The sequence below is a fragment of the Gymnoscopelus braueri genome (genome assembly GCF_963280865.1).
Source record: "Gymnoscopelus braueri genome assembly, chromosome: 14".
In the NCBI taxonomy this organism is placed as follows: Eukaryota; Metazoa; Chordata; class Actinopteri; order Myctophiformes; family Myctophidae; genus Gymnoscopelus; species Gymnoscopelus braueri.
Window position 1 is genome coordinate 30,401,704 of NC_137619.1, and position 27,051 is coordinate 30,428,754.

The 27,051-nt window shown below is 42.5% G+C and overlaps 1 protein-coding gene across 3 annotated transcripts in view; it reads right to left on the bottom strand.

The window, feature by feature from the left end:
- The window catches only part of ccser2a (coiled-coil serine-rich protein 2a), an 85,034-nt gene that overhangs the window by 44,541 nt on the left and 13,442 nt on the right, over positions 1 to 27,051 (bottom strand). For all 3 annotated transcript variants that reach the window (XM_080448705.1, XM_080448706.1, XM_080448707.1), the window contains exons 2-3: positions 18,364 to 19,802; positions 17,041 to 17,255 (exon numbers count right to left, since the gene is read on the bottom strand). In XM_080448705.1, the coding sequence (XP_080304831.1) occupies positions 17,041 to 17,255; positions 18,364 to 19,759 (1,611 nt within the window). In that variant the 5' untranslated portion in view covers positions 19,760 to 19,802. The remainder of the gene's footprint in view (positions 1 to 17,040; positions 17,256 to 18,363; positions 19,803 to 27,051) is intronic.

Here is a 27,051-nt window from a genome sequence, read left to right on the forward strand (position 1 = left end):
CTTTTCACTTCTAAATATTGTGACTTAAACACCCAATAAAGTCTATGGAAAGTCAATGTCATTTCAGTTTTATTCTTTCACTTGTTTGCAGTCATGTTACTTCAGCATGCTTTAACTTACAGACTCCATTTGAACTTAAACAGGTAGAGCTATCTCATGACTTCCATTGCTGTGATCAACTTTTTGATAACTTGCACATGCAACTACAGTATGACTATGAGGTACTTTTTTGTTACTTCAACTCCACTACATCTCAGATGCAAATATTGTAGTTTTTACTCGATTACAATTACAGTATTTGACAGCTTTAGTTACAGTACGTGTTACTTTGCAGATTTGATTACTAAAACAAAACATGCATTAACCACTTTCTATGTTATACTTTGGCTATTCGGAAAAAAAGCCGATCTACAATGTGACGCGTTATGAACTTGTAGATCCACAGGTTTTCTGTGTGGATCTTACCTAACGTCTTTAAAGGCCATGCCACCTAGCTTTCCAGCCACAATGATGAATTGAGTACCTGTACTGTTAACAAACGTGTTAATAAAGTATTCAATCAATCAAATAAATCAATCAATCAATCAAACTGATGCCATGCTTGTTGTGATTAAACCCCCCACCTAGTTCTATGTAAATCTGATTCAAGCTCGCCCTGGGCTCAAATAAGATGGATTCTGTATTACCCAAGTGTACCCATTACGGCAACCATGAAATCAGACTGTGAAACAGATAGCACTTGGATAATACTATTAATATGCATCTGAACAGCAGCTTAGACGCGAGACATTTTAAATCAAGCTGCGCTAGTTCTTGCCAAGGGGATAATGATTTGAGTGCTGGCAATACATAAATTTGATGTCTCGCTCACACACTCATGGCATGTCTTTAATGCCCCGAGGTGCTCTGTCAATCTGAGCCTGTGGCACGCACTGCATCCAGAATGGCAACAGCTGGGAGGGGTTGCTTCGCCCTCCTCTTCTGCACTGTGCTCTGAACACAACATCAGTCAAAACTTCAAATAAACACGGGCGGATCAAAAAAGATGATTAAACCTTGAATAGCCCCAATAGGAAAGTTTCAAAGCAGAATATCTCTCACTTTTCTTTTTTTTTACACTGTGCCCTGAAATGACCCAGACACACAAAAGGTATCTGTCCCAGATGGGCGCCGCCGAAGCCAAACGAAAACTCATTACTGAAAACTAAATTCTGACTGTAGTTATATGCGCGAGCATCTTTTGGGGATCTTTGTTCGCCGACGGTTGGCTGTGGGCTGAATTTAAAATGTTCAATCTTGGCATGCTACCAGGAAAGGAGTCAAAGAGGGCAAGTCATTTCTGACTCGAGCAAGCAACTTTGAACAACAACTTCAGATTTAGATAAGAGCAAAATCAATAGGCAACAAAGAGAGGGAGGATTTTAGACTCGTGCCGTCCAGACTCCCTCTCATTTGATGTGAAGTGCACTGTTCTATTCAGCATGGCACATTTCACAGCGGTCCATGACCAAATCCCAGTAGAGCTAACCTATCACCATGAGAGGGCAGGTGGGGAAGAATACTCAACACCTTTTCTTTCTTTTCTTTACTCTTTTTGAAGGTCAACTCCATTTCAAGAGATCCAAGATTCAAGCGGGTTTTATTTGTCACTCACTCATACAGGGCCATACAGGTGTGTATACATATATGAAATATCGGACAGATCCGTCTTGATCACATGACTATAGAGATACTGTGTACCGATTTGCGTGATGTTTGGATAAAATCTGTAGGAGTAAATGGGTTTTGCACTAATCGGCCTCCTGGTGGCGCTATAACAGGCCCATGTGAAAAATTTCAGAGGTTCTGAATTGGGATCCAGGGAGTGTGTGTGCACAGTTTCGCAGCGACCGGGCCAACGGTGCCAGAGATTAGCTGGTAACACGCGGACAGGACAGGACACACGGACGGGCGGACGGACGGACGGACGGACACACGGACGGACACACGGACGGACAGGAGGTAAAATATACTCTCTCGCCATGCCTTTCGGCCTGGCGGAGACAAAAAGGTTCTACAGATAAAAGGTAAAAACAATTTTAGCAGCGATGGGAAATGTGCAGAATATGGATGGATTAGTGTAGTATCTGGATTATAGAATGTGCAGTTAAGGTATATACTGTACATACAGTATGCATAGATAAACGTATATATCATTGCTGTCGGGTGGAAACCTTGTATGTCCAAAACTGTTTTTATTATTTTTAAAACATTTTTAAATAGTGAAAATAGCCGATCATCGCAATACAACACGATGTGAGCTTGTAGATCTGCCATTTTCACTACTTTTGTGTGACACTTGTTTGATGAAGTAGGGCATTCATTTATGGAAAAAAACATAAAAAGTTAAAATATGGAGATATAGAGGTTTCTGCCCGACAGCAACAATAATGTAGAAATAGTGCAAGTAACAGTGTGAGCAAAAACTTGCATTCATTTATTCATTCATTCATTCATTCAGGTCCTTGCCAGGGCTCTGACAACCTCAGGGAATACTTTCGGAGACTTGAGCCCTGGGCTTTGAGACTCATACACTTGCCATTCCGCATCGTCACAAACAGTCCATTACTTGGGTGTTGTTTGTCCTTCATAATCCTTTTTGCTCTGCTCAAGCACCTACTGTCGTATGCGTCCCGCAGGGAGGGGAGAGACAGCCCTGTGGTGAGCTCGGCTGACCGTACCACCTTCCACAGGACTCACAGATCCTGGAAATGGCTATTCCCACAACATACAAGGATTTCAGATGCAATGTCATGGGAACGACTTCAAAGGGTGTGGCGTGTGCACATCGAAGCCGAGACACCGTCTCTAGCTGGAGCTGGAACGACTGTTTAGGTGATATATGTGCGTGTGTTTGGGTTTATGTGAAATCACATCTCTTGAGAGACATTTGGAGCCTCTACTTGCTGGAAATTCTTCATATACGAGGACTCGCCTGTCCTTTTGATGGAGAGCACGTCCTCTATCCCAATGACAGGCACATTTTCTTTATAATACAATTACCCGACTCATTTGCTGCTCTTGAACTAATATACACCCCCCCCCCCCCCCCCCCTAAAACGGAGGAGAAAAAAAATACCTCAATTTCGAGGCTCTGTCTTACTGAACATAGTCATTCTCCACAGTTCTTTAAAGTGGAAAATGTGAGGTAATTCAAGGATTGTAGTCGCTGCAGAGCTCTTATTGACTTTTAGAGGGACAATTAGGCGCTGTAAGCCACTGAGCCTGTTAGCGAGATGGATGAGAAGGGGGGTGGCGGGGGGGTTAATTCCAAGGGTACTAGAATGACATTCGGGAACAGAGGAGAGAAGAATTTCAACAGCTGATGTGAGACTGATGGCCTTAAGAGGTGTGGTTATTTGGCCACAGATGAGCGTGAATAATAACACTGCTATCACCACGAGTCACTTCCTGTTTAGCCTACAGAGGGAGCACAGAAAGATGAGACCATCGGAGGAGAAGATGGATTTGGTGCTGCATTGTGCCCGTTATAATGGGAGACTGATAATAAGCAGTGCTGTAGACAAATAATTCACTTAAATACAGCTACGCGTACAAAGTAAAATGAAATGTGCAGACAAGGCCATCGACTCGTTCGCAATAAATTTCCCTGATGTTGACATACTGCTGATTCAAGCCAGTTGGAGGCGGAGTGGCCAGGCAAGGTGGATAGGAGGATGGCTTGGTGAGGAGTGAAATGTACGGTCATCACTGTGGTTGAAATCTAAAAGGAGGCGGGCGGGGGGGGGGGATGTGTTTATACCAACATTTTAGTGATGACTCAGATCACTGTTATTATAAGGTCTGACTTTGAGTGCATCTGTCTGGTTGTGCGTGCGTGCGTGCGTGCGTGCGTGCGTGCGTGCGTGCGTGCGTGCGTGCGTGCGTGCGTGCGTGCGTGCGTGCGTGCGTGCGTGCGTGCGTGCGTGCGTGCGTGCGTGCGTGCGTGCGTGCGTGTATAGTATGATGCATGCAGAACAATAACGTTGAGATGGGACGAAAAACACACGCACTCACACAAAAAGGTTGTTTACCACAGGGGAGAGATGCTGTCAATTTAAACTCATGTGAGAAAGCAAAGCGGGTTAGGTATTAGACTAATTAATGCAACAACGGAGCTGGCTCCCTGGCACAGCATCCCACAACGGCTGAGCTCTCTGCAGACAAAAGGCTTAAGCACCTCACTCATTTAAGCACTGATGAGTTGGCCTGTCTCAAACCCAGTGCAACAAAAGCCTAAAATTAGAGGCAAAATAAATAAATCTGAGAGCAGAGAGGCTGCGGCAACTCAGCAGCTTTGATGTTGGGTAGGAAGGGAAAGATTATGGAACTGCCAAGAGTATGAGAGAGAAAAGAAAGAGAAAGAGAGAGAGAGAGAGAGAGAGAGAGAGAGAGAGGAGAAGAACACAAAGTGTCTGAAGGAGAGAAAAAGACAAAAAAAGTGATTTACAAAAAAATAATGAAAACTGCAAAGTACCACACAACCACCTGAGAGAAGAAGGGATAAAAAAAAAGCATGTTTTTCTTCTTCTTCCAGACGTTGTCTCGTGCTGCGAGGAGGGGGGCTTTGGCGTATATTCAGGGGAAATATATTGTCTTTAATGAGAGATGCTCATAGAGGCAAGCGGTTAATGAGAGCAACGCAACTTCCATTCCCCAGCGCACAACTCCAGCAGCACCAAGCTTTTTATTGTCTTTACCCGAAAATATGAATTGACTAACTCCTCTCAAACTCGCTCGCCAATCCCCATTTAAAAACATCACAAGATGGGGCTTTCAGTGCCCTGGGAGACGAGAATGTATTCATCCGTTTTATGAAAACACCCCATACATCGTGGTTTGGTCTCGCTTGGTAAATGGCAACGTATAAAGGCTGGTGCTCTGAGTGCCGTACTGAAAGTCGAACGAAGGAGGTTAATCTCAACTTCAGCTTAAATCCATATTCAATTAAATCTGTTATAATAATACATTGCATTAAACATTGCTCTAAATTTTAAAGAACGCCGCTGCCAGGCTTTTCACTAAAACATATTACTCTTCTTTGAACTTCCTTACAGTAGTTATCTGTCTGTTTTAGGATTGATTATAAGATTTTACTGATTACCTTTGAGGCAACTCCATGGTCTGGCCCCTAATTACATTTTTGAGTTATTAACCCCTTACGAGCCTGTGTGCAGCCAGATGTCCTCAGGCAGTAACCTGCTACAGTAGTTGTTCCTGAGCAGAGGCTGAAGACAAAGTGTGACCGTGCCTTTGCTGTCAGGGCTCTTTGATTGTGGTGGAATGACCTGCTTGAGGAGCAGCTCTTCGGGCAGGTTGTTCCAGAGTAGAGGAGCCCCTGACAGTTTGCAAAATCAATGACTTATTTTAAACCACTTCTTAACCCATTAAGACCTGGAACTGTCATTTTTAGATTTGAGCTAAAAAGCATTATTTTACACTTTGGGCTATTCAAAAATAGCAGATATACAAGCTCATAGCGCGGCACCGAGTGCCTTTTGAAAAATCGTGAAAATGAGTGCAAATCTTTGAATATATATATTTTTAAAGCGAACCGTTTTTAACTCAAATCTTTGCTTCTGGGGGGTCCCTGGAACAAAATATTTTGATGGGGGTCCGCGGCCAAATACATATCATTTTGGGGGTCCTTGACATGAAAAAGATTGAGCACCACTGATATAGAAACATACGTTTTTCAGAAAACTGTTTTAGGAGACATGTAGAATCGGTTTCAGGTCTCAATGGGTTAAAACATACATGTTGCGGCGCCTGCGGCTGGGCTGGGCATCCATACAAGCATAATTGGCCATGTTCGTGGGAGGGAAGCTGGGCAGGGGAAGTATCATCTTTGTTGCTGCACCAGTGACTCCTACAGGCTGGTCAGGGCGCCTGTCAGCAAGGGGTGTTGAACTGTGAGGAAGAGGGTGTTCTTCCTGACTGGCATGTCAAAAAGAAGTGGCAGGCAATTCCATGTGTATCAGAGGAGACGTTGTTTCAATATACCATACCTACAAAGGACAAACCAGTCCAAAAACCAACCAGTACGGGTGAGCAGTGGTAAGACTACACACAGTGAGTGACGAATTCAATGACTAAATGACTAAAAACAAAAACAATTATACTAATGAAAAAAGGACGGGGAAAAAAACATTTATTTATTTGGTGGCTGATTTAATTTTACTTCTTCAAATTTATGTCAAGCACTTTGTAACATTTTTTGATAAGTGCTTCATAAATACTTATTATATAGTCATGAAACAGAGGCTGGCTAACTAGGCTGTTATCATCGTCATCATTATAATAAAAATACTTATTATTATTATTACCATTATTACAAACAGATTATATTTGTGGCACAAATATAACCAAACTATGAGAGAAATTACAATAAAGAAACTTGGGAGCTTGAATGAATGCTTAAGTGTCCCTAAATGTATCAAGAGAATCTCAAACCATTCAAAAAATAAATATACTTTTCCCTGGTCCGTCAGTGCTGTTGCAATGCATTTTAAATTGTGCTGAGGGCAGGGGCTCATTAATAGTCACTCTGTGAAGCTAAGTGGCCCTCGCTTCCACCATGCCAATATTCACATGGTAGCTACTATAGTACTGCATGGTGCATCGGGGAAATGTTTTGATGAATTCAGGCCACCCACCTCCTGATGCCATATGAATGCCATATGAATGCAGATAGAGACATATACAGACACACAAAGGTATGGCATACACACACAATTGCAATTGCACACGCACACACACCATTGTTGTCCTGAGGATGCACAGTGCCCCCAGGTGGACTGAACTCATCCCTGCAGCCTGGCTAGACGAAGCCACCTGGACTTCAGCGGGCTCTGAAATGTTTACTTGCGTACCAAGTAACAACAAAATACAATGAAAATTACAGGAAGGTCATTTGCATCATTTGTGTGGACGGAGTTGTCCTTTTCACATGTCTCGCCTCTTTATCTGGAAAACAGAGGAGCTTGGTTCTAATTGGGAGTTAATATTTTTTCTATAGTTTAGTTTTTTCCACAGAGCGATCTATAGCTTCTCTCCTCGCCTGAGCTGTGACCTCATCAGAGGTCCATTTACCACAGATCAAAGCTGAGCTCTCTCTCTGCAAATAGTCAGGATCAGGACAGACTTTTTAAGAACTTCTAATGCCTCTCCATTGAGACAGGTTTCAACAGGGTGGGACCGGGACGCGCTGGATTAAACAGCCATTATCGCTGCCGCCTGCTATCAGAGTAGTTCTCATCACTTATTCTCTCGTAATACATAAAAGCACTATTTCCTCAACGGACGGGGGAGGAATAAAGAGAAAGACAGAGATGGAGGGCCAAGAGGGGAGAGAGTGAGGGAGAGAGATGAATACATACAATTAAATGGGCCCCTTTTCCTCTAATCAAATAGCCAAGTTAGATATAACTCAAAAGGCAGACTTCCTATTGAGCTGCACACACACACACACACACACACACACACACACACACACACACACACACACACACACACACACACACACACACACACACACACACACACACACACACACACACACACACACACACACACACACACACACACACACACACACACACACTTTAACAACTATACAGCATATTATGTCCCACAAAATTATACGGTTAAATGTTTAAGCAATAACAATCATCCTTCCATACATTTATAGACTCAGGGGGGTCCCTACTAGGGGCTTGACTGTATTACTACTGTATGTATAGGGGAGACAATGAGTTTCATCCTGGCATTCGCCAAGGCACCAAGGCAGAACTACCAGTCTAAGCAAAGACTAGTCAATCACAGTGCATCCTCGCCGGACATGCTTGCAGACTCTTGGATAATTAAGTCAAAGACATTGGCTGCCATGTTATTTGTGTCCAAAGTGGCCACTGATACCCCTAACTACATAGTTTGATCTGATAAACATGCATGCATGACATGCAGGCACATCATCTATTAGTCAGTCCCTTGTGCCATGTCTCTCTCTGCACCTCTCCATCTCACACCATTTTCTTCTCTACCTGACTGCTGTTGTCTAGCACACCAGCCTCTTCCATTTACCCCCTGCCTCAATTCCTCTCTCCTGTTTGAGTCAACATCCACGCTGCAAATGTTCAAGAGGAGATGGAATAAATACTTCAAAGTGTTGCATAAAATTCCAAATGATAGTTATTGTAAATTTTGCACAAGGTAACTGAGAATTGACCTTTTCATTATCCGTCTTACACTGAATACAGGACTGAACATTTCACAGTTGACCATAACATACAGTATATCTACAGTATATCTGTAGAATATTTGCTGTAGGCCAAACTGACCACCTTTACACGTGATATTAACTCTATAAACGCCATTGACTCGAAAACACGTCAATTACTACTTAATCCACCCACGCCATTGACGCGTTTGACGCGTTGGAATCGCGTTCATTGTTTAATCTCTGATCGCGCTATGCTGCTTAAAATTCAATGTTATTCTCGAGTTCCACTTACTTCACCGACATCTGCATCCGGTTTCATGACCTGGGTTCCGTTTCCGGTTTTTGATTTTTTTCCCCGGTCATTTTCTTCAAGAATAGGTAAACAAACGGGTTTTCACACGGTATGACAGACAAACGGACAGGTTCTCTTCTATAATCTATGGTCTGGGTGACGATCAGTCATCGCCGTAGTGTATCACATCGTAATTTTGAGCGATCAGACGATGTGTGACGACGTCACATCCGTTTTCATGTTTTTCCCTGTCTAATCGCTCAAGAAGGGTAACAGTGACCCAAGGAGCTGATCAAACTGTCATGTGCTGCTCTCTAGTGGCGGATTTGTGCTGCGTCTTTAAAAAACAGTCTGATAAATTATTTTCATGAAGATTTTCAAAATATAAAAATAAAAAAACATGAAAATTGCTGGCAATGGGGGAGTATTTTATGAAAATACTCTGGCAGTCAAAGAGTTAACATGTGTCTTGGCAGGTGATCAGATTTAAATTGGATATCACTTGACCACATAAAAATACAGTTGTGAATGCACCCAAGATGCATTGAGGACGGATTGTGCTCCGATCGCTCAAACCAACTCCGGACAAGTCTATAATGCAGCTTCATGGGTGGCCTTCATTAGCTTTTAAGGGACCTGCACTACATTATAAAATCCTGAGTGTTACAAGGTTGATGCCTTTATTTGCAGTGTGGAAGCTCAGAAAAATCGCTGCGTAATATTCACGTTCTGTGTGAATGTACTCACGACACAAACATCAATTCAAAAGAATATATTTTGGGAAATATGTATCCCACAATAACTAGGGAACTATGTGGAACTCGGGATCCGCATAGAAACGGTGTGGCTCCGTTTGAATCTCAGACTTAATGTGACAAACCTGTGACATCAGTGATCTATGATGTCAGTCTTCTATGACACACCTATGACGTATGACTCAACATTTGGACTGGATTTCAGCCCCAAATATAAAATATATGCGAAAATAAATAAGTGGAGGTTCTTCTGTGGCCTACTGGCAGTATGCATGCAAAGACAAACAGACCTTGTTATAGTGTACAAATGTAAACAAATGGACTCAAACAAAAAAATTACTCAACAAATCACTCATGACATGCACTGTCATTTGAAAAAGATATGAGTGCTTTGTCCAGACTGGCGGCAAATCCGATTTATGACATTAGGACTGACTGTCTGGTGTCCACGCTGTTATTTGCAAGTGAACAGATTTGTGCATTCAGACACCATAGACTTATTTGCATTGGTTGCTGTGGTAACGACATAATGATATGGAGGTGAGAAATGCTTAATTTTTAGTCATACACTCGCCAAAAACAGCAGATCTGCCAGCTCAGAACACGTGGCATCCGAGCTTATAGATCTGCTATTTTCAGGGAGGCTTCAGCCTACATACAAAACAGTGCAGGCAACAACAAAACAGCAACTAATGGAAGAATTAAATGGAAATTTGTCATCTCATCTAGTCACTGTGCAGAATCAGCGACAGAGGAGGCTGACATACACAACAATGTTCCATGCTGCAGTCACGGCAGGAAGCTCTCAATTTCTTCCATAACAACACTTACTGTACGTCGCTTACATTACGTCATCATGTGTCACACGTGAGTGATGTTTTGCACAGTTTTATAATCCACCTGAGTGGCTAGAGCATCCAGGCCGAGACACATCTGTAGAAATTGGATTTTAATCGCATTCCAAACCACCAAGCAATTGCAAACATCAGTTAAGTCATGTGATATCTACAGTAGATACAATCTGGACACATGTCAATGCCAGGTTTACATGTAATCTGGCTAATATCTAGATACAATCTAGATATTAGACACAAGTGCCAGGTGTAAAGGCTGCCACTGCCGCCTATACTATTCGAGATCATAATAGAAGGGGAGCGTGTAGAAAAAAATGCATTAATAACTACACATTTGACTGTAGGACAGGTATACAGTTGAACTTTGTAATCTGTAGGTTAATTGGATCGTGCTCCTGCGCAACTCACCCGCTTAAGACTGTGACACTCATAATGACACTGTTAAGAATTAGGTCTTCAATGGGGTCAAACAAACTAAAACTAAATGTATTATGGGTCAATGAGGGAAAACAGTTCATGTATTTGCTAACTGGTCAGTGTGCATGCTGACAGAAAGTTTGGTGAATGAATACATTAACCAATGTCACGGCTAATGTGTTCATCAAGTGGGTAATGTGGGTGGAATATGCTAATCACAGTAGAGCGAAGTTCTCTCTATACATATTATGTGACATCACTGGCATTGTACATTCTGTATGCTGTGCTATGGTTCTGCCCTCAAAGGTCTTTTTGATGAATAATTCAATCATATCAGAATGCTAAGTGTCTAGCGTTTGCTTATACAGATGGGACTTATTAATGGCTTACTGGCCTCAAAGACTTTTGGCAGATTCTATATAGTTCTGACTTTGAGCGGTATGTTTTGGCGTGTGCTCATTATGTCATGGGTGCACAGTAAAATCCTCCGTTCAAATTAAAACGGACAATTTCATGACGTTCGTTTCATGATGACGAGCTGCACAGCAGCTCAAGGCTGTCACAGTTAATGCTGTTGCTGTGTTGGGAGCATGACCACGGCTTATAATGAAAGTCCTTATAAGATCTGACATTGTGCAATTAAAACGCCGATCAAAGATCTCGGTTTGCAAATTAGATGCAGTATTTTGGCACACTGCGGATGTGAGGAGGCGGTGCTGGGTCACCCTGTAATGCACTCCATCATCAATTGGAAAAAATATGGTTTAACCACCAGAAGGCATGCATGAAAAATGACCACTTAACGAACTTGGTTAAACAAAGTTGGATCAAACGGTGGTGCTATAAAGCCTGATTTATACTTTGTCGTACGAACGTGTGGCACACCAAAAATAGATAGAAGCTACAGGCTTGTACATCAGTTTTCTTCCACAATGACTGATGCAGTCAATGAACAGAACAGGACTTTGGATAAAAGAGTCCATCAAATGGTATATATACAGTATCACATTCACAGTAGATAACAGAAAACCTTGAATTATCTGTAACTATTCCGGTTGCATTCTAACAATATAAAAACTATGGAGAATGCTGGGATCAATACCCACAAGCCTTCAATTTCTACTATAACACTGACTGTATTGACATTATTTTGATTCTTCATTGGCACCCTGCCTTTCTAGTTGACAGTATAATGGCTTCATTTGACCACAAGATGGGGCCCTATGCAAACTATGGCCTATTGTCATGCCTACAGGACCATACCACTGCTATGGTCTGGCATTATTTAGCCCAGGGGTTTTCAAACTTTTCATGCTCATGGCACACCAATGGTGGGCATGTAAAATTTCAAGCAGACCTGTTTTCATAGCAAAAAAAAAAACATCTACAGCTCACAGCACATTGTTGATATGTTATATTCATATTTTAGAAAATGTGTGGGGACAAAATACAAATTTTGCTTATAATGATATGCCCAAAAAAATTAAATCAACTTGCAGAGACATGGAATTTGCTTGAGATAGATAATTCAACATACAAAACATCATTGCATGTTTTATTTTGTCAAACCTATGTTATCATTGTTTTTCAGTACGGACTGATTTGAAAAATAGTCCCTGTTGAAAATACTGATTCACAAACCAAATTCAATCATCCATGACTTATTACCCACACAATCATGTTTAGCCAACACTGACTCAGTTATTCAATTATGTTTATCCAACACTGACTCAATTATTCAATTATGTTTATCCAACATTGACTCAACTATTCAATGCACAGCTGTTTTAATCACTTTGGAGAAAATATAAACATACATGAACACTGCTAATTATGATATGAAGTTACTGTGCCTGTCTAAGACAAATCCCTAAGTATTAGTGTATGATGAATTGAATACACTGTACCACAATTGTATAGTCGTACCACTGTACTATTTGCAAACTGTTAATAAAGTATTCAATCAAAATCAATCACTGTATATTTGTGCATATATATTTTTATAATCATCATTCTATTTTTTATTTTCTTACATTAATATATTCTTCGTTATATGTAGCACAATCTGTGGGACACGTCCCAACAACATGGTCCCATCTTGACCATGTGGGATCAAATAAATCCAACAATATTATCATCATTTATGTATGATATACTGTATGGATGAAGATGTGTACTGTATAGACAATGACATGTATTGATGCCCTTATGGTCCTTTAACCACATTAACCCTGGCATTCCTTTTTTTGGACAATTGTATTTAAGATTAAAACCTTTTCAAACCAAAAAAAATTAAGACAATTTTAATTAAGAAGATTAAAAAAATCAATTAGTAAAGATTGCAGATCTATAAGCCACTACACATCACAATGAGACGAGTTGTTAACTTGTAGATCGGATATTTTCAGTATTTGGCGTAAAACTAAGTAAATAGGGCTTAAGTGATTAAACAATTGGAACTACCAGTTCACTGAGTTCAGTGGCCTTGTGGTAATAAGTGTCCAGCCGGCGCCCTGAGAATGGGACGTTGGGGGTTCAATTACCCGGTCGGGTCATACCAAAGACTATCAAAATGGGAACCAATGCCTCCCTGCTTGGCACCCAGCATCAAGGGTTGGATTTGGGGTAAGTCCCTGCAACATACTAGAGTCATGTCCAGGGGGTGTACAGTACTTGTACAGCAAGCCACCTCACGCTACAGAAACAGGAGATAGCTATGGGCCACATGGCTCGGGAAGGCTTACTTATTTTATTTCACAAACGTCACATGATCCATGTGATCCATGATCTTCAGTGTGCACATGCACAAAAACACATACACGTGTGCACACGTACAGTACATGGGCACATCTATCTATACAGTACACACTTACATACATCTGTGTGCAGATGTATGACACACACACACAACCACTCACTCCTCTCCTACTTTTACCTCAGTTACAGCAAATCCATTGAAGACTAAACTGTGTGTTTTGGTGCCTCTACAACACATGGTAAATCCTTATAACCCTCATCATAAGACAAAAACAAAGCATGTGAGCCAGATTAGAAAGCACATAATCACCTATGTCAATTATGTGCTTTCTAATCTGGCTCATTAAGCTCTTTAACCATTCCTGAGATCATGTGCCATGGCACTGGAACACAGAGAACCAAAGAGGGTGAAAAAATAATAAACAGCCAGATATAGTTTTGCCTGGGTCAACATTCCTTGGTATGAAATCAGGGCTGGGAGCTGGCAAGAAAAGTCTGAGCCATTTAATCTTTCCATTTCAGCATTAGTTCTGCTCTTTTAATCCCTAATTAGTGTAGGGACGGAGGCAGAATCCTTCAGCAGTAGGATCGATTAATGGACTAAACGCACGTAAAGTACACTGAGGCATCCTGGGAGGAACTGGGTTTGCCTGCCAAGGGACTAAAGTACATCCTATGATGTGTCTGAGCGTTAGCAGGAATAAAATATACTGCATGAATGCCCTGTGCCTTCTACAGGGGTCAACATTAAGTGAAACTGGAATACTCTGCCCAAATGAAGGGGAATTAAAGGTCTTTCGAAGAGAAATTTGAGAAATTAATGCACTTTTTCACTCTAAATCCTTTCTCTTCATTATAATGTGAAAAGACATTTTGGATATGAACCAGGTGCTTCATTTATTAGGGCTTCTTTTTCAGCAGCATGCACCGCCGTCGACCACAGTGGGTGGTGAGGGCGGCCCAGCATGTCCAAGGTGAGCTTCCCTCCCTCCAGGATATACGAGAGGCGGGCTGACCGGATCATCAAGGACACAATCTGTTCATGGCCAGGCAAGCAATAACTATGTATCAAAAGCCATACCAGACTATGAAGCATATTCCACCTGTCAACCATGACCAGCACAGAGAAATGTCGCCATGTCAGTCTTGAAGACACACAGGCCGTCACACAGGCATTATCACTGCATTATGTGCGATTATGATTACGCTCCACTGATGATTACGCTACTGTCATTGTCACTTACATGTACATGTTTGATAATCTGCTGCTGTGATGTCTCTCACCTGCACAAGGCACAGGGATTCTATGGGATAGGATAGACTTGATTGGCCACAGGGGGGGAATTTGTCACGGACACACATAGAATATGGCGTAACAATATAGTGCATTCATACAGATAAAATGCAGAACACAGACTGCCACCAAATTGCACACTACTCATTGAACGATACACTCTAGGCGACATAAGTATGTGCAATAAGATGAACATAAAATCCTCATAAAAATGACATGTTGATTTATAGTTAAAATGCATATACATACACAAATACACAAATACAATCAGTGCTACGGGGTTGTGGCACTAGCTAGTTTTTCATTTAGGGCTTTGATGGACAAAGGAGAGCTTAAAAAAGCTTGCACAGGGGACTCTGAAGCGTCTGCCTATAAAGGAAGAAGCTGATATTCAGGGTGGAGGACATGGGTGGGGTCTGAAATAATCTTCTTCTGGGCCTGTCTGCAGCCTTGAGTGTGGGATGCTGCCTGACTCATGTTAGCCAGGTAATCTGGGCTTTCAGCTGTACACAGAGGTTGCCACACCTGTCTGAGATGCCATACTGCAGGATGCCCTCAACTACAGCATGGTAGAAGAGGAGCAACACCTTCTGGTTGTTAACAAAGACACTCTGTCTGCAATGCAAGTGTAACCGCTGTTGGATCCTAGTGAGACGTCTCCAATATATCTGGGGTCATTTACCATCTCCTCTGTTATCTTGACGTTGAGGAGTTCTGCTCAAGTCCTTATTAATACCAAGAAAGTGGATCATATAATTCCAGTTCTTAGATTTTTACATTGACTCCCTGTCGGCAAAAGAAATGATTGCACAATACTAGTGTTGGTTTATAAAGCATTGAATGGTTTAGGGCCAAAATACATTTCTGTTGCGCTATATCATGAATCATCCAGACCTCTCAGGTCGTCTGAGACGGGTCTGATTTCTGTCCCCAGAATCAGAACCAAACGTGGAGACGTTTTTTTAATGCACCAAATATCTGGAACAAACTCCCAGAAAACTGCAGGTCTGGTACAACTCTCAGTTCTTTTAAATCGAAGCTAAAGACATTTCTGTTTGCCACTTCCTTCCTTTTAGATTTTTTTTATTTTTTTTATTTTGTAAAATTAGTTCTGCAATGTAATTTTATTCTTATTTGTCTGTTTTTTCTTTTGTTTTCATAGCAAATTAATGCTTAATGCGATCAGCTCAGTGGCCTTGTGGTTGGAGTGTCCTACCACAGGGCCCTCATACCAAAGACTAAAACAAAATGGGACCCAACTGCTTGGCGCTCAGTCTCAAGGGTTGGATTGGGTAAGTCCCTGCGACACACTAGCGTCATGTCCAGGGGGTGTACTTGTACTTGTACATCAAGCCGCCTCGCGCTACAGAAAACAGGTGATAGGCTCCTGCCCTATGGGCCACATGACTAGGGAACCGTTGATTCCTAAGGCTAACTAACGTACTGTTAATGCTCTGTGTCTTCATATCCCAATGCTTAACCCATTAAGACCTGGAACTGTGTCATTTTTAGATTTGAGCTAAAAAAGCATTATTTTACACTTTGGGCTATTCAAAAATAGCAGATATACAAGCTCATAGGCACCGAGTGCCGCGCTACGAGCTTGTAGATCTGCTATTTTTGAAAAATCGTGAAAATGTGCGCAAATCTTTCAATATATATTTTTTTAAAGCGAAATTTTTTAACTCAAATCGTTGCTTCTGGGGGTCCCTGGAACTAAATATTTTGAGATGGGGGTCCGCGGCCAAATACATATACTTTTGGGGGTCCTTGACATGAAAAAGATTGAGCACCACTGATATAGAAACATACGTTTTTCAGAATACTGTTGAGATTTAGGAGACATGTAGAATCGGCTTCAGGTCTCAATGGGTTAATGTTTTATGTTTTATGCACTTGCCTTCTGCCTTCTGGTTGAAATGTGCTATAAATAAACTTGCCTTGCCTTTCTTCTACTTGGACAAGAAGATTTCTGCCTCCTTTTGTTCCAATCTTTTCAATGCACCTTTTGTTTATTTGACGTTGTATATTTGACATTGTGCCTTCTTGTCTTCTGACTTTGTTTCCCTGTTTCTTTCTCTATTCTTTGCCCTTATGACTCTTTTCTTGAAACTGAAAAACTTTGGGATTTTGTACAAAAATAATGACACCCACACTTTTACACCTGTAAACCTGTGATGTGACAATACAAGTTGAAGGTGAAGTTGGAGTCACCATGCTGCTACAGGGCTGTTGCATGCAATGACGGCTGACGCTACCCGGTTTTATTCTTAGCCATTCTGAAACATGCAACAGTACAATATACCACTTGACAAATACAGAGGCATAAAGGAAGAGCCAGACTAGGAAATCCTCTGTCTATTGTTTTCATCTACACAGAAACAGTGTTACGGGCAGAGTGGGGGACTGACCATGCTGTTGAGTTCAGAGTCGTCGTAGCCGTCGCAGGGATGTGTACCGGGACCTCCCAGAGGCTCCAGCCCTTCCTCGTCCCACATGTACGTTCCCCCAGAGCTGTTGGAGGGGGACAGCTCCAGTGAGGAGCCGTGGAGGAAGTCACCCCCATCTGAGGACAGCGCCAGAGGGCTCCTGGACACATGCACAGCAGTCACCTCCTCCTTATGACCTGCAGGAGAGGTACAATAGCACACACACACATGCAGAGGTTATAGCTCAACTCAGTTACTGCAACACAAGTAAGACGTGCGAACGCGGGAAGCGAACGCAGCCCAATTTTTTTTTTGTCTTTTTTAAATTGTTATGTTGTGTATTTACGGACTTGTAATCCGTGTTATTTCACCGTGATGGGGAGAGCGTAGAGAGAAAGTCACGTGACTGCCTCCGCCTCGTATTGAAGTTAATGGGGGGGATATGGTTCTCTGACAAATTGCCGTTTGTCAATCCGTGCTATTTCACCGTGTTTGGGGGGCGATCGGGTTGGTTTCATAGTAAGCTCCACTCTGAGATCTGTCAGCAGCCAATGAGAGCGTGAGTCACAAGGGGGCGCGGCTGCACACAGGCAGTGCACACACACAACCCGAGCACGGTTTCATAGTAAGCTCCACTTGGGCGGAGGCACGCTTCGCTCGCCTCCTTCCGCGTTCGCAATTAGCAAAAGTAGTAATAATGCCAGCAGTATTGCATTAGCACTTTCAACCTGGCGTCTCTATTTTGGAAATGTCATTAATATTGTAAAATGTTTTCAAACGTTTTCAAAAACGCTCACAAGCGCTGCGATGCGACGCGTTGTGAGCTTGTAGATTGGCTATTTTCGCTCAAAATAGTGTATATGCCTTAAGTGGTTAACATGAACAGTAAATGAGTATTGGAAAGGAAACAACTCATGAAGTCTCATATCAGTGTGGTCTCCCTGTCCAATCGTTTGCAATTAATAGCAAGTTGTTTGTGAACAGAACTCCACAAATCACTGCAGCGTTCAATGTGACAAATACACAGGCTTTCTGTTTCTGGAAGGTCGTCTATTGTGTTGATTGTCTACTATACATCTCCATTTGATCCAATGGAAATTGAAATCTTAAAAAATTAGTCACCAATAACATATATCATTTTATATACTGTATACATACACACACACTGTACATATTATACTAACTAACTAATTAACTGTCTATATATATATATAACTTGACTTTCACTTCATCTTGTCATGCATTGTTTTGGTTACACCGTATAAAATTGTCTATTCTTTTTTTCTTTTTTTTATAATCTATCACCTGCAAGGCCCATGTTGGCCCAGTCCATGGTCTCACTGAGGAAGCTGCGTAGCCGGCTCTGGGTAGCACTGCCAATCTTTCTGTTGTCAGGCAGGTCCAAGTCACTAAGCCCATCGCCCACGCTCTCCAAGTCATCCAGAAACTCTTCGCTGGTGTCCCCGCGCTCCAGAGAGGAGGCCGAAGACAGGGACATGTCCTCCAATGCTCCTATCCCAGAGCTACAATCACTGTTACTGGGGGGGTCTGCTTTCTCATTCTCCCCTGGGGAATCGAGGTCTACCGCTATATCCACCATCCCTCCACTCCCGGGGGAGGTCACTGGTCTAATATCCCCTTTAACCCGCCCAGTGAACAGGGGCTTCTGCTGCCTTGCCTGCACGGGTCTGGCCAGTCTGTAGCTCAGAGAGCCAGCGTCGGCGCCACCTGAGGGCTTGTTGAGCACACAGCTGGGGAGCAGGGGCTTCTTCAGAGCACTGGGGGTGGTGGGCGTGGGAGCAGTAGAGGACAAGGGGGACGAGAGGGTGGTGGACGTCGGAGAGGTTCTGCTGTACTGAAATCCGAGACCGAGACCTCCTCCGCAATCGAGACCGCCGCCCAAGCCTCCCAGGCCCACCCTGCCGCTGCTCAGTTGCGGGGATTTGAGGAAGCTGACGCGCGGTGGGCGGAGCTGGGTGTTGGCCAGGGGCTTGGCCAGCTCCACGGCCCGGTTGAAGGAGAAGGACCGTATCATGGGCAGGCTGGTGGGCGAGGGGATCTGCTTGAAGTGAGTGAAGCTGTGCGAGCGCACCATGTTGTCTGGCGTCAGCGCCTGGAGGCCGTCACTGGACTGGGACAGGCTGTCCTGGGAGCTGCTACGGTGAGTGCCAGAGCCAGCCCTCGGGCGTGCCAGGCGCGATTCTGACCCAGAGGTTGTCCCCGGCCGAGTGGGGCAACTGGAGCCATTCTGGGCTGATTTGAGAGATCCGTTGAGCGGGCTCTGGGCAAGCTTGGTCCCTGCTTTGGGATTCAACTTTGAGGTCTGCTTGGGAATGGTCTTAGGGCTAGAGATGGCCACCGGTGATGGAGCAGACCGCCGTAGCCTGGGGGTCCCTGGGGCTCCGCTCTTCACCACCTCCTTGCCCGTTGACGTGGGCTGACTCTGGGCCTTGTCCTCACAGGCTCCCACCTCAGGGTTGGTGGAGGTAGCGGGAGTATTACCTCCATCTCTCCGCCACTTCAGGGAAAAAGAAGAGGCACGGACCACACCATTAGTGCAGGTTACTGAAGGGGTGGTCTTGACCTCCTGGGTAGTGGGGGTGGTCTGCGGAGTGCCATTGGACAAGGAGCCAGAAGGTCGGGCACCGAATTTAGGCAGTCTGGACACCATAGCAGACCGGATGGGCGCCTTTTCTTCCATTAGATGCCAGGACTGGCATGGATGGGCATGGAATCACACAGACCTAGGACAGAGATAGACAGACAGACAGACAGACAGTGAGAGACAGATAAGACTGTATATCAAGACTGTATACTAAATAGGGGTGGGACGATATATCGATATATCGATATATCGCGATACTTTCTCCCGCGATAAATAATCGATATCCTCCCGGAAAATATCGATATTAAAAAAATATATACCTTTTTATTTTTTTTTAAGTTTGTGATACGTTGTTTTTCCTACTCTGTATTTGTGTAATGATGATTTTGAACTGTTTGGTGCTATTTTATGTGTTTATGAATTGAATACAAGGACTATCGTGATATATCGTTGGTGAATTTTCATGCAATATATCGTGATATCGCAATATATCGATATTTTCAGATATCGTGATATATCGTTGGTGAAATTTCATGCAATATATCGTGATATCGCAATATATCGGCATTTTCAGATATCGTGATATATATTGTTATCGTGGGCCTAATATCGTGATACATATCGTATCGTGAGGTACCCATATCGTCCCACCCCTAATACTAAAGTACATTTCCTTTCCCGACCAGAAATAATTTCCCTCTTTACAATTATTCCAATTATCATATATTGAAATTGGCTTAAGGGAGGACCGACCGGCCATCCGGCCAGCGGACCTCAGAGTCACCATGACTCAGCCATAACCATATGGTTAGGAGTTCCAATGTAGCTATGCCCAAATATGGAGTGTATTGTCTAACCTCAATGTGTCATCGTGAAATCAGGCGCAAACAAATCAGTCAACTCCATATATGGGCACAAAAGGGGGCATGCCCATATATGGGCATATACTGATGACATCAGGGATCTCCATATATGCGCATGACCATGCCCATATATGGGCATATACGATCATAACTGAGGCTTAGTGGCCTGATTCATTGTCAGAAAACTATCATTCAAGGCTATTTCTGAATCTCTATTTGAGTAGGTAAGTATTACACTTCCCTGACAATTACTTGTTTGCTCAGCCCAGTTCTGATCTATTGACTAATACAAAAATATATATATATTTATATTTTATGTAAAAAAAAATCCCGATTGATTAATCTAGCTATTTATTGAGTTCTCATACGGATTTGTCATTTGCATACAAGTAGCATTACTGTAAATAGATTGTGTATGAAATGAAAGCCTTATACTTATAACAAGGAGTTAATAAGGTGACATCATGGATGGAGCTCTCTCTCTCTGATCTCTGCTCTGCAGAAGTTAACGAGTATAAAAGGATTCTCTGACTGGTATTATTTCCATGTACCAAGTTGACCATACCATATACTGTGCAGTGTGCACTGTATGTGGGGGGGGGGGGTATCTGGCAAGGCTTATCAAATGAATTGGGACTACGTCTAGTCTTCTTGGCTTAATGGTTACGATTTCAGCACATTTGTCTCATCACTGATCTTCCTGGCTGTGAGATCATACAGTACAGACATAAAAAATTCTACTAAAAGGTACTATAAATCCCTCCCAAAAGCAATTGGGAAATATTATAGAACAAAGACAATATTCTTTAATAGAAGATCACGAGCTGGTGTGTGTTTTGAGAGGGGGTTTCAGAGGTTTCTGAAGAGCCTCCCATGTGACCTGTGGCTGGCACAGTCAATTGGAGGACATGGCACAAACACATTGCCCAGGCAAGAACAGGACGGGACGGATGGAGAGAGAGAGAGAGCCCAAGAGACAGGAGAACACAGAGGCTGGGAAGGCAGCCAGCCTGCTGTGAACAGTGAACTGGCGTTAGGCCGTTGGAGAGAGAACACAGGGCCACCGCCATTCAGTTCCCGTCACATTCATTCAGTTCCAATCGGTCACACCGCGTGTGTCTACGGGCTGTCGGGCTGCACCTGCAGGTTGCATCCGTTTGGCTAGTGCAGGAACTTAGTGGTGATTTCAGCTCCCCAGAGCAGCCAGATGGCAGGCGAGGGTTGGTACACAGTCAAATCCTTAGTGTTAATGTAACTCTGAGAGTGGACAAATGTAACCAAATGGACCCAAAAGGGTCCGTTTGTACATTCCAAGAGTGACAAATGCATAAATTAACACGGAGGATTTTTACTGCGTAGATGGAGACAGGGTGAGATGCTTAGTGAAAGCAGCTCAACAGAAAATGCACCAAAGTCAGGGGGCATTCAGATTAAGTGTCCATGTGTGTGTTTTGCTTAGCTTTTAGCTGAAAACAAATGAGTGCACATGAAAAACAAATACTGATGACCTGCGCAGCAGGCCAGAATAGGAACGGATAGTGTAGAGATGCAAGATTAGGCTACGTCATCAACGATGATATCTCCATCTTTACCTGGGTAATGTTTGCCAACTATGGACAGCAATATGATTTTGCCTAAAAGGACCAAGGGCAACAGAGAGTCTGGCATTACTTTACACATGTCAGTATGAATTAGAAAGTTTATATATACATACAGGTGTATACTACAACTACAGTACAAATCCTTAGTGTTAATGTAACTCTGAGAGTGGACAAATGTAACCAAATGGACCCAAAAGGGTCCGTTTGTACATTCCAAGAGTGACAAATGCATGAATTAACACGGAGGATTTTTACTGCGTAGATGGAGACAGGGTGAGATGCTTAGTGAAAGCAGCTCAACAGAAAATGCAACAAAGTCAGGGGGCATTCAGATTAGGTGTCCATGTGTGTGTTTTGCTTAGCGTTTAGCTGAAAACAAATGAATGCACATGAAAAACACAAATACTGATGACCTGTGCAGCAGGCCAGAATAGGACCGGATAGTGTAGAGATGCAAGATTAGGCTACGTCATCAACGATGATATCTCCATCTTTACCTGGGTGTAAATGATGTGAGGCAAATTGTTGATTTGTGATATAGGGGTATAATAATAAAACTGATTTTAATTAATCTTTTAAGCAAAGATTAAGAAGCTAGGAGTATGAATAAAAAAATTTGGATGCTTCATACACATCTTCAACCTGGCAGCACAGAAAATCGATACAATCACCACAGTTTCAAGGTGGGCACCTAAGATTTGTGTCACCAATTCAGTATCCAAACAAATATGGTCACTATCTCCCCTTCTGTTTCTGAATCATAGCATTAAATAATGATCAGGAAAGGGTTTTTGCAGAACAATATGATATCACAGTGATCTTTGATGTTTTGGGGAAAACAATGTCATAACTGAATCGTTTTATGCTATTGGAATCAGTTTCAAATTCTGCCATAATTAGCTTATTAATTGTTGAATTCTGGCTAAAATCGTGATTTGAGATGTCACTGTGACATTTAACTTTGACCACTAAATGTGTATCAGTTCATCCTTGAGTCCAAGTGGATGTTTGCCAAATTGAATTAATTCTGAAGTACTGTACTGTACATAATACTGACAGACACCCTGAAAACCCGGAGGCATAAAAACTTGACAAAGGGTCAGAGCAAGTTCAGAATAGGTAAGATGGTTGCCAGTATATTACCTTTTTGGAATGGATATCTTAATGACATGTCTTCTCTTTGGAATTATATGGTGTGGTGTTGATTAATCACAATTTCCAATTCCAGCTGGACCTGTGTTGCATATCCTTCTCCTGCTGTCCTCAGTTTCCTCTCTATACTATTAATAAAGCAATGCCCACCCCCACGGAAAAAAAGAAGAAAGAAAAAGAAGAAATGTAATGTTGTGTTACATGTGTGTACTGTGTATTGTCCCATTGTATTGTCCCATTGTAGACTAAAGGTTATTACTTGTTTGCCACAGCTCCCAAACTGGCCCAGAGGCAGCAGGAGACATTGGGGCAGTAATTCACTTGGAGGGGATAGGAGAGGGGTGGTGTGCTACAATGTGAGTCTCCCGTCTGGAAAAGGTTACATTACGCCACACACTGGGCCGCATTCACCATTCACACATCACCACCATTAAAAAATAAATAAACACCCAATACATTCCCATCGCTAGAGGTATCTTGCTACTAGTCTGCTTCACAAACATGCACACACATAATATCCTGTAGGCACACATGAAGGCATAACACGCGCATGCCCACATAATGAGGTCAACCTTCACAGGCAGGACAGCCAAAGCCTCTTGGCCTGGTGAAAATGGTGGGGCAATGTGCATGTGTGTCATTAGAAGTCTAATTGGGGGGGGGGGGGGGGTCTAGTGCCAAAGCTCCCCCAGCATTACCTAGGTTCCATTGATATCCAGTTTGACATCCATCATCATATCATTTCAGGAAGTCCACCAACCGCTGGGGCAAACATCTTCCCATCTGGGTCATTTGAATAATTACCACAAAGCCCCTCCACAAATACTCTTTATCCCTTTACAAGAATCTGATTGATGGATCTAGAATAGACTACGTAACCTTGGTATAAAAACTAAAAGGGTTAGCCACATGCTAATTTATACGTACGACAAGTGTTGAAAATAACTGATTTTCAATTGAGAAACCTGACGTGTGATGTGTCAGCTATTTATGTTTGCACGACAAAGTATAAATTAGGCTTAAAAAATGATTTAAAGATAGCCAGTATGTATTAGTCAATAGATTATCTATAGATTAAATGAGATGAGGTCACATGATATGAATACCTGATCATAGTACTATATTTCAATGAATGTAATGTCATACATTTGAGTATTACAGATTTCCTCGACATCTAAGGGCATATAATATGATGCCATTCCGCATCTGGGCTGATCTAATTTGCTTGCGGGACAAGTACACTGTGACTGTGAGCAGTGTACTACTAGTGCCGCAAGCAAATTAAATCAGGGGCCGGCACAGTGCATTCCCTATGACACAGTGGTCTTTCAGCCCAAACTGGAACATACACAAAGTCCAAAACAGCCCCAGGATAAACAACAAAAAAAGGCATTTAGGCAAAACAGCTGAACTGACTGACACACATTCAAAGGTAGGGCAGTAACCCAAGCACACCATCTGTCACCCTTCCATCTGAAAGCAAGCCCATCCCCCCACAGCAGTTTAGTAAATAAACATCCATGAAAATCACCAGCATATAAAAACATGGCCAATACCATTACCAAGCACAACAACAAACAACGGCATCCCTGGCCTATATGTGAAGCCACTCATTAACCCATTCAATGCGGGAACGCATCTGTGTCATTTTAGATTTCTTTGGCTATACAAAAATAGCACATCTACAAGCTCATAGATGAGCTTGTACATCAGCTATTTTTGAAAAATCGTGAAAATGTTGTACCCCAGAATTATATGTATTTGGCCACGGAACCCCATCTCAAAATATTTTGTTCCAGGAACCCCCCAGAAGCAAAGATTGGAGAAAAAAAATTTCGCTTCAAAAATGATTTGCACAAATTTTCAAAAATAGCATATCTAAAAGCTCATAGCCTGGCGACGAGTGCCGTGCTATGAGCTTGTAGAGCTGCTATTTTTGAATAGCCAAAGAAATCTTAACATGACATTTCCCGGAATTAATGGATTAAGCCTTGATATTGGGGATGGATCATCAAATAGCACACCTAGTGATGTAATGTTGAGGTCAAGGGCAGTGCATGTGTAAAAACGCTGCACTTGAAAGCACAATGCAATGCATAAGCCGCAAATTCTGTAAGAGAGAAGCCATGCAGATGCCGTGCAAAAACAGGAAAGACCTTGAATCCAAAGCATGAATGCTAAACTGAGTTATGATTTGTTAGATGAAGGTCAATACAGTCAGAAAGCTGACTGTTGTTTTGGCTCATAGAAAAGAAAGCTAAATTAGGCACAATATCGCACTACATTGCTTTTTAAAGTCTATTAAAAAGACTTATTGATTAATTTCTCAAGCTTCTCATCATCAACTGCGTTTTGTTTTATTAATGGTACAGTAAGGCTGCACAATGACAAAAATGACAGTCCTTATTACTTTGCTGAATGTTGCAATCACGATTATTAATCACAATAATTCATCATTATATTTTATACTATTTGTAATGCCTTTGTTGTTCATAGTGCTTATTGCTTACTGCCATCCCTTTGACAAATAGTATGTAATAATCGCCTATGCTTACTGTGCCTCTGTGAGCCTGCTGGGAGATCGTATGATGATGATCTTAATGGTGAGGGCAAGGAGCAACAGCTGACCAAATAAGAAGCTGGAATTGCCAATTTTCACAAGTATATAATTGTGAAACCTGAAATCATGATTTTCCATTACATTACTTAATTGTGCACTGTGCAGCTCTATAATTGATGGATGTTATACACTCAATGATGGGCTTGGGAGGGGGGCATTGCCAGACAGACAGACAGATACATAGAACGTCAGACAAAAAGAGTAAGAAAGAGAGAGAGACCGTCCATTGCTCCTGCAGCTGTTTTCTCTCAGCAGATATCTGCAGTGAGATGACATATTTTGGTCCTTTCCTAGTATATATTGGGGAGAGAGCATTCTGACGCCCTGCCAGCGAGGAGTTCCTGCCTGCCTTAATTTCCGACCCCAAGGAAAGACAGTCAGTAAGCACTGGGAAGATATACAGGAAGGAAGGCTAAACGTGAGTGAGTGTGTTTGTGTTTCTTGGTTGACACTGTTTGAGTTCTGTGGAGTGCCTTCAACCAAAAAAAGAAATTTAACACATTTTTGTGATCTGACTATTTCTTAAAATGTGTACTCCCCAGTATTACGTAATAATAGGCATCCCCCTCCCCCATTGATCCACCCACCAAGGAGGGAATATTTTCTTCCCGTCCGGCGTACGCCATGGTCATTTGAACATGCAGGAGGAAGGTTTTTTTTTACCTTTTTTTCTAAAAACTTTTATATCAAGTTTTTAAGGACCATAAATTTCACTGTGTACTGTGTAAGGGGAGGAGGGAGCAGGGTGAGGGATCTGCAACACAAACCAGCTCATTTGTTTTGGCAAAGATGTCACTTTCAAACGTGCATGCACAGACAGTAGACACACACACACACACACGCGCGCGTGCGTCCACAAACACATACACACACACACACACAGCATTCTTCAGGATCAACAGGATGGACGCAGATCAGATGTGACAGCCCCAGGGCTCTGATCCATTGGGTCAGTGAGGCTACGCATGAGTGGAGCAGCACTACTACATACAATGAGGCCCCTCCCCCATTCGGCTTCACCACAAGGTTGGTCGCCATCTCCCAACGCTCATACCACCCAATCACAACACAACCTCAGCTCCATCACTCAACAGCATAGTGTGACAGCTCACCTCGCTTACCTTCACTCATGTGTTTTTCAAGTTTATGAAG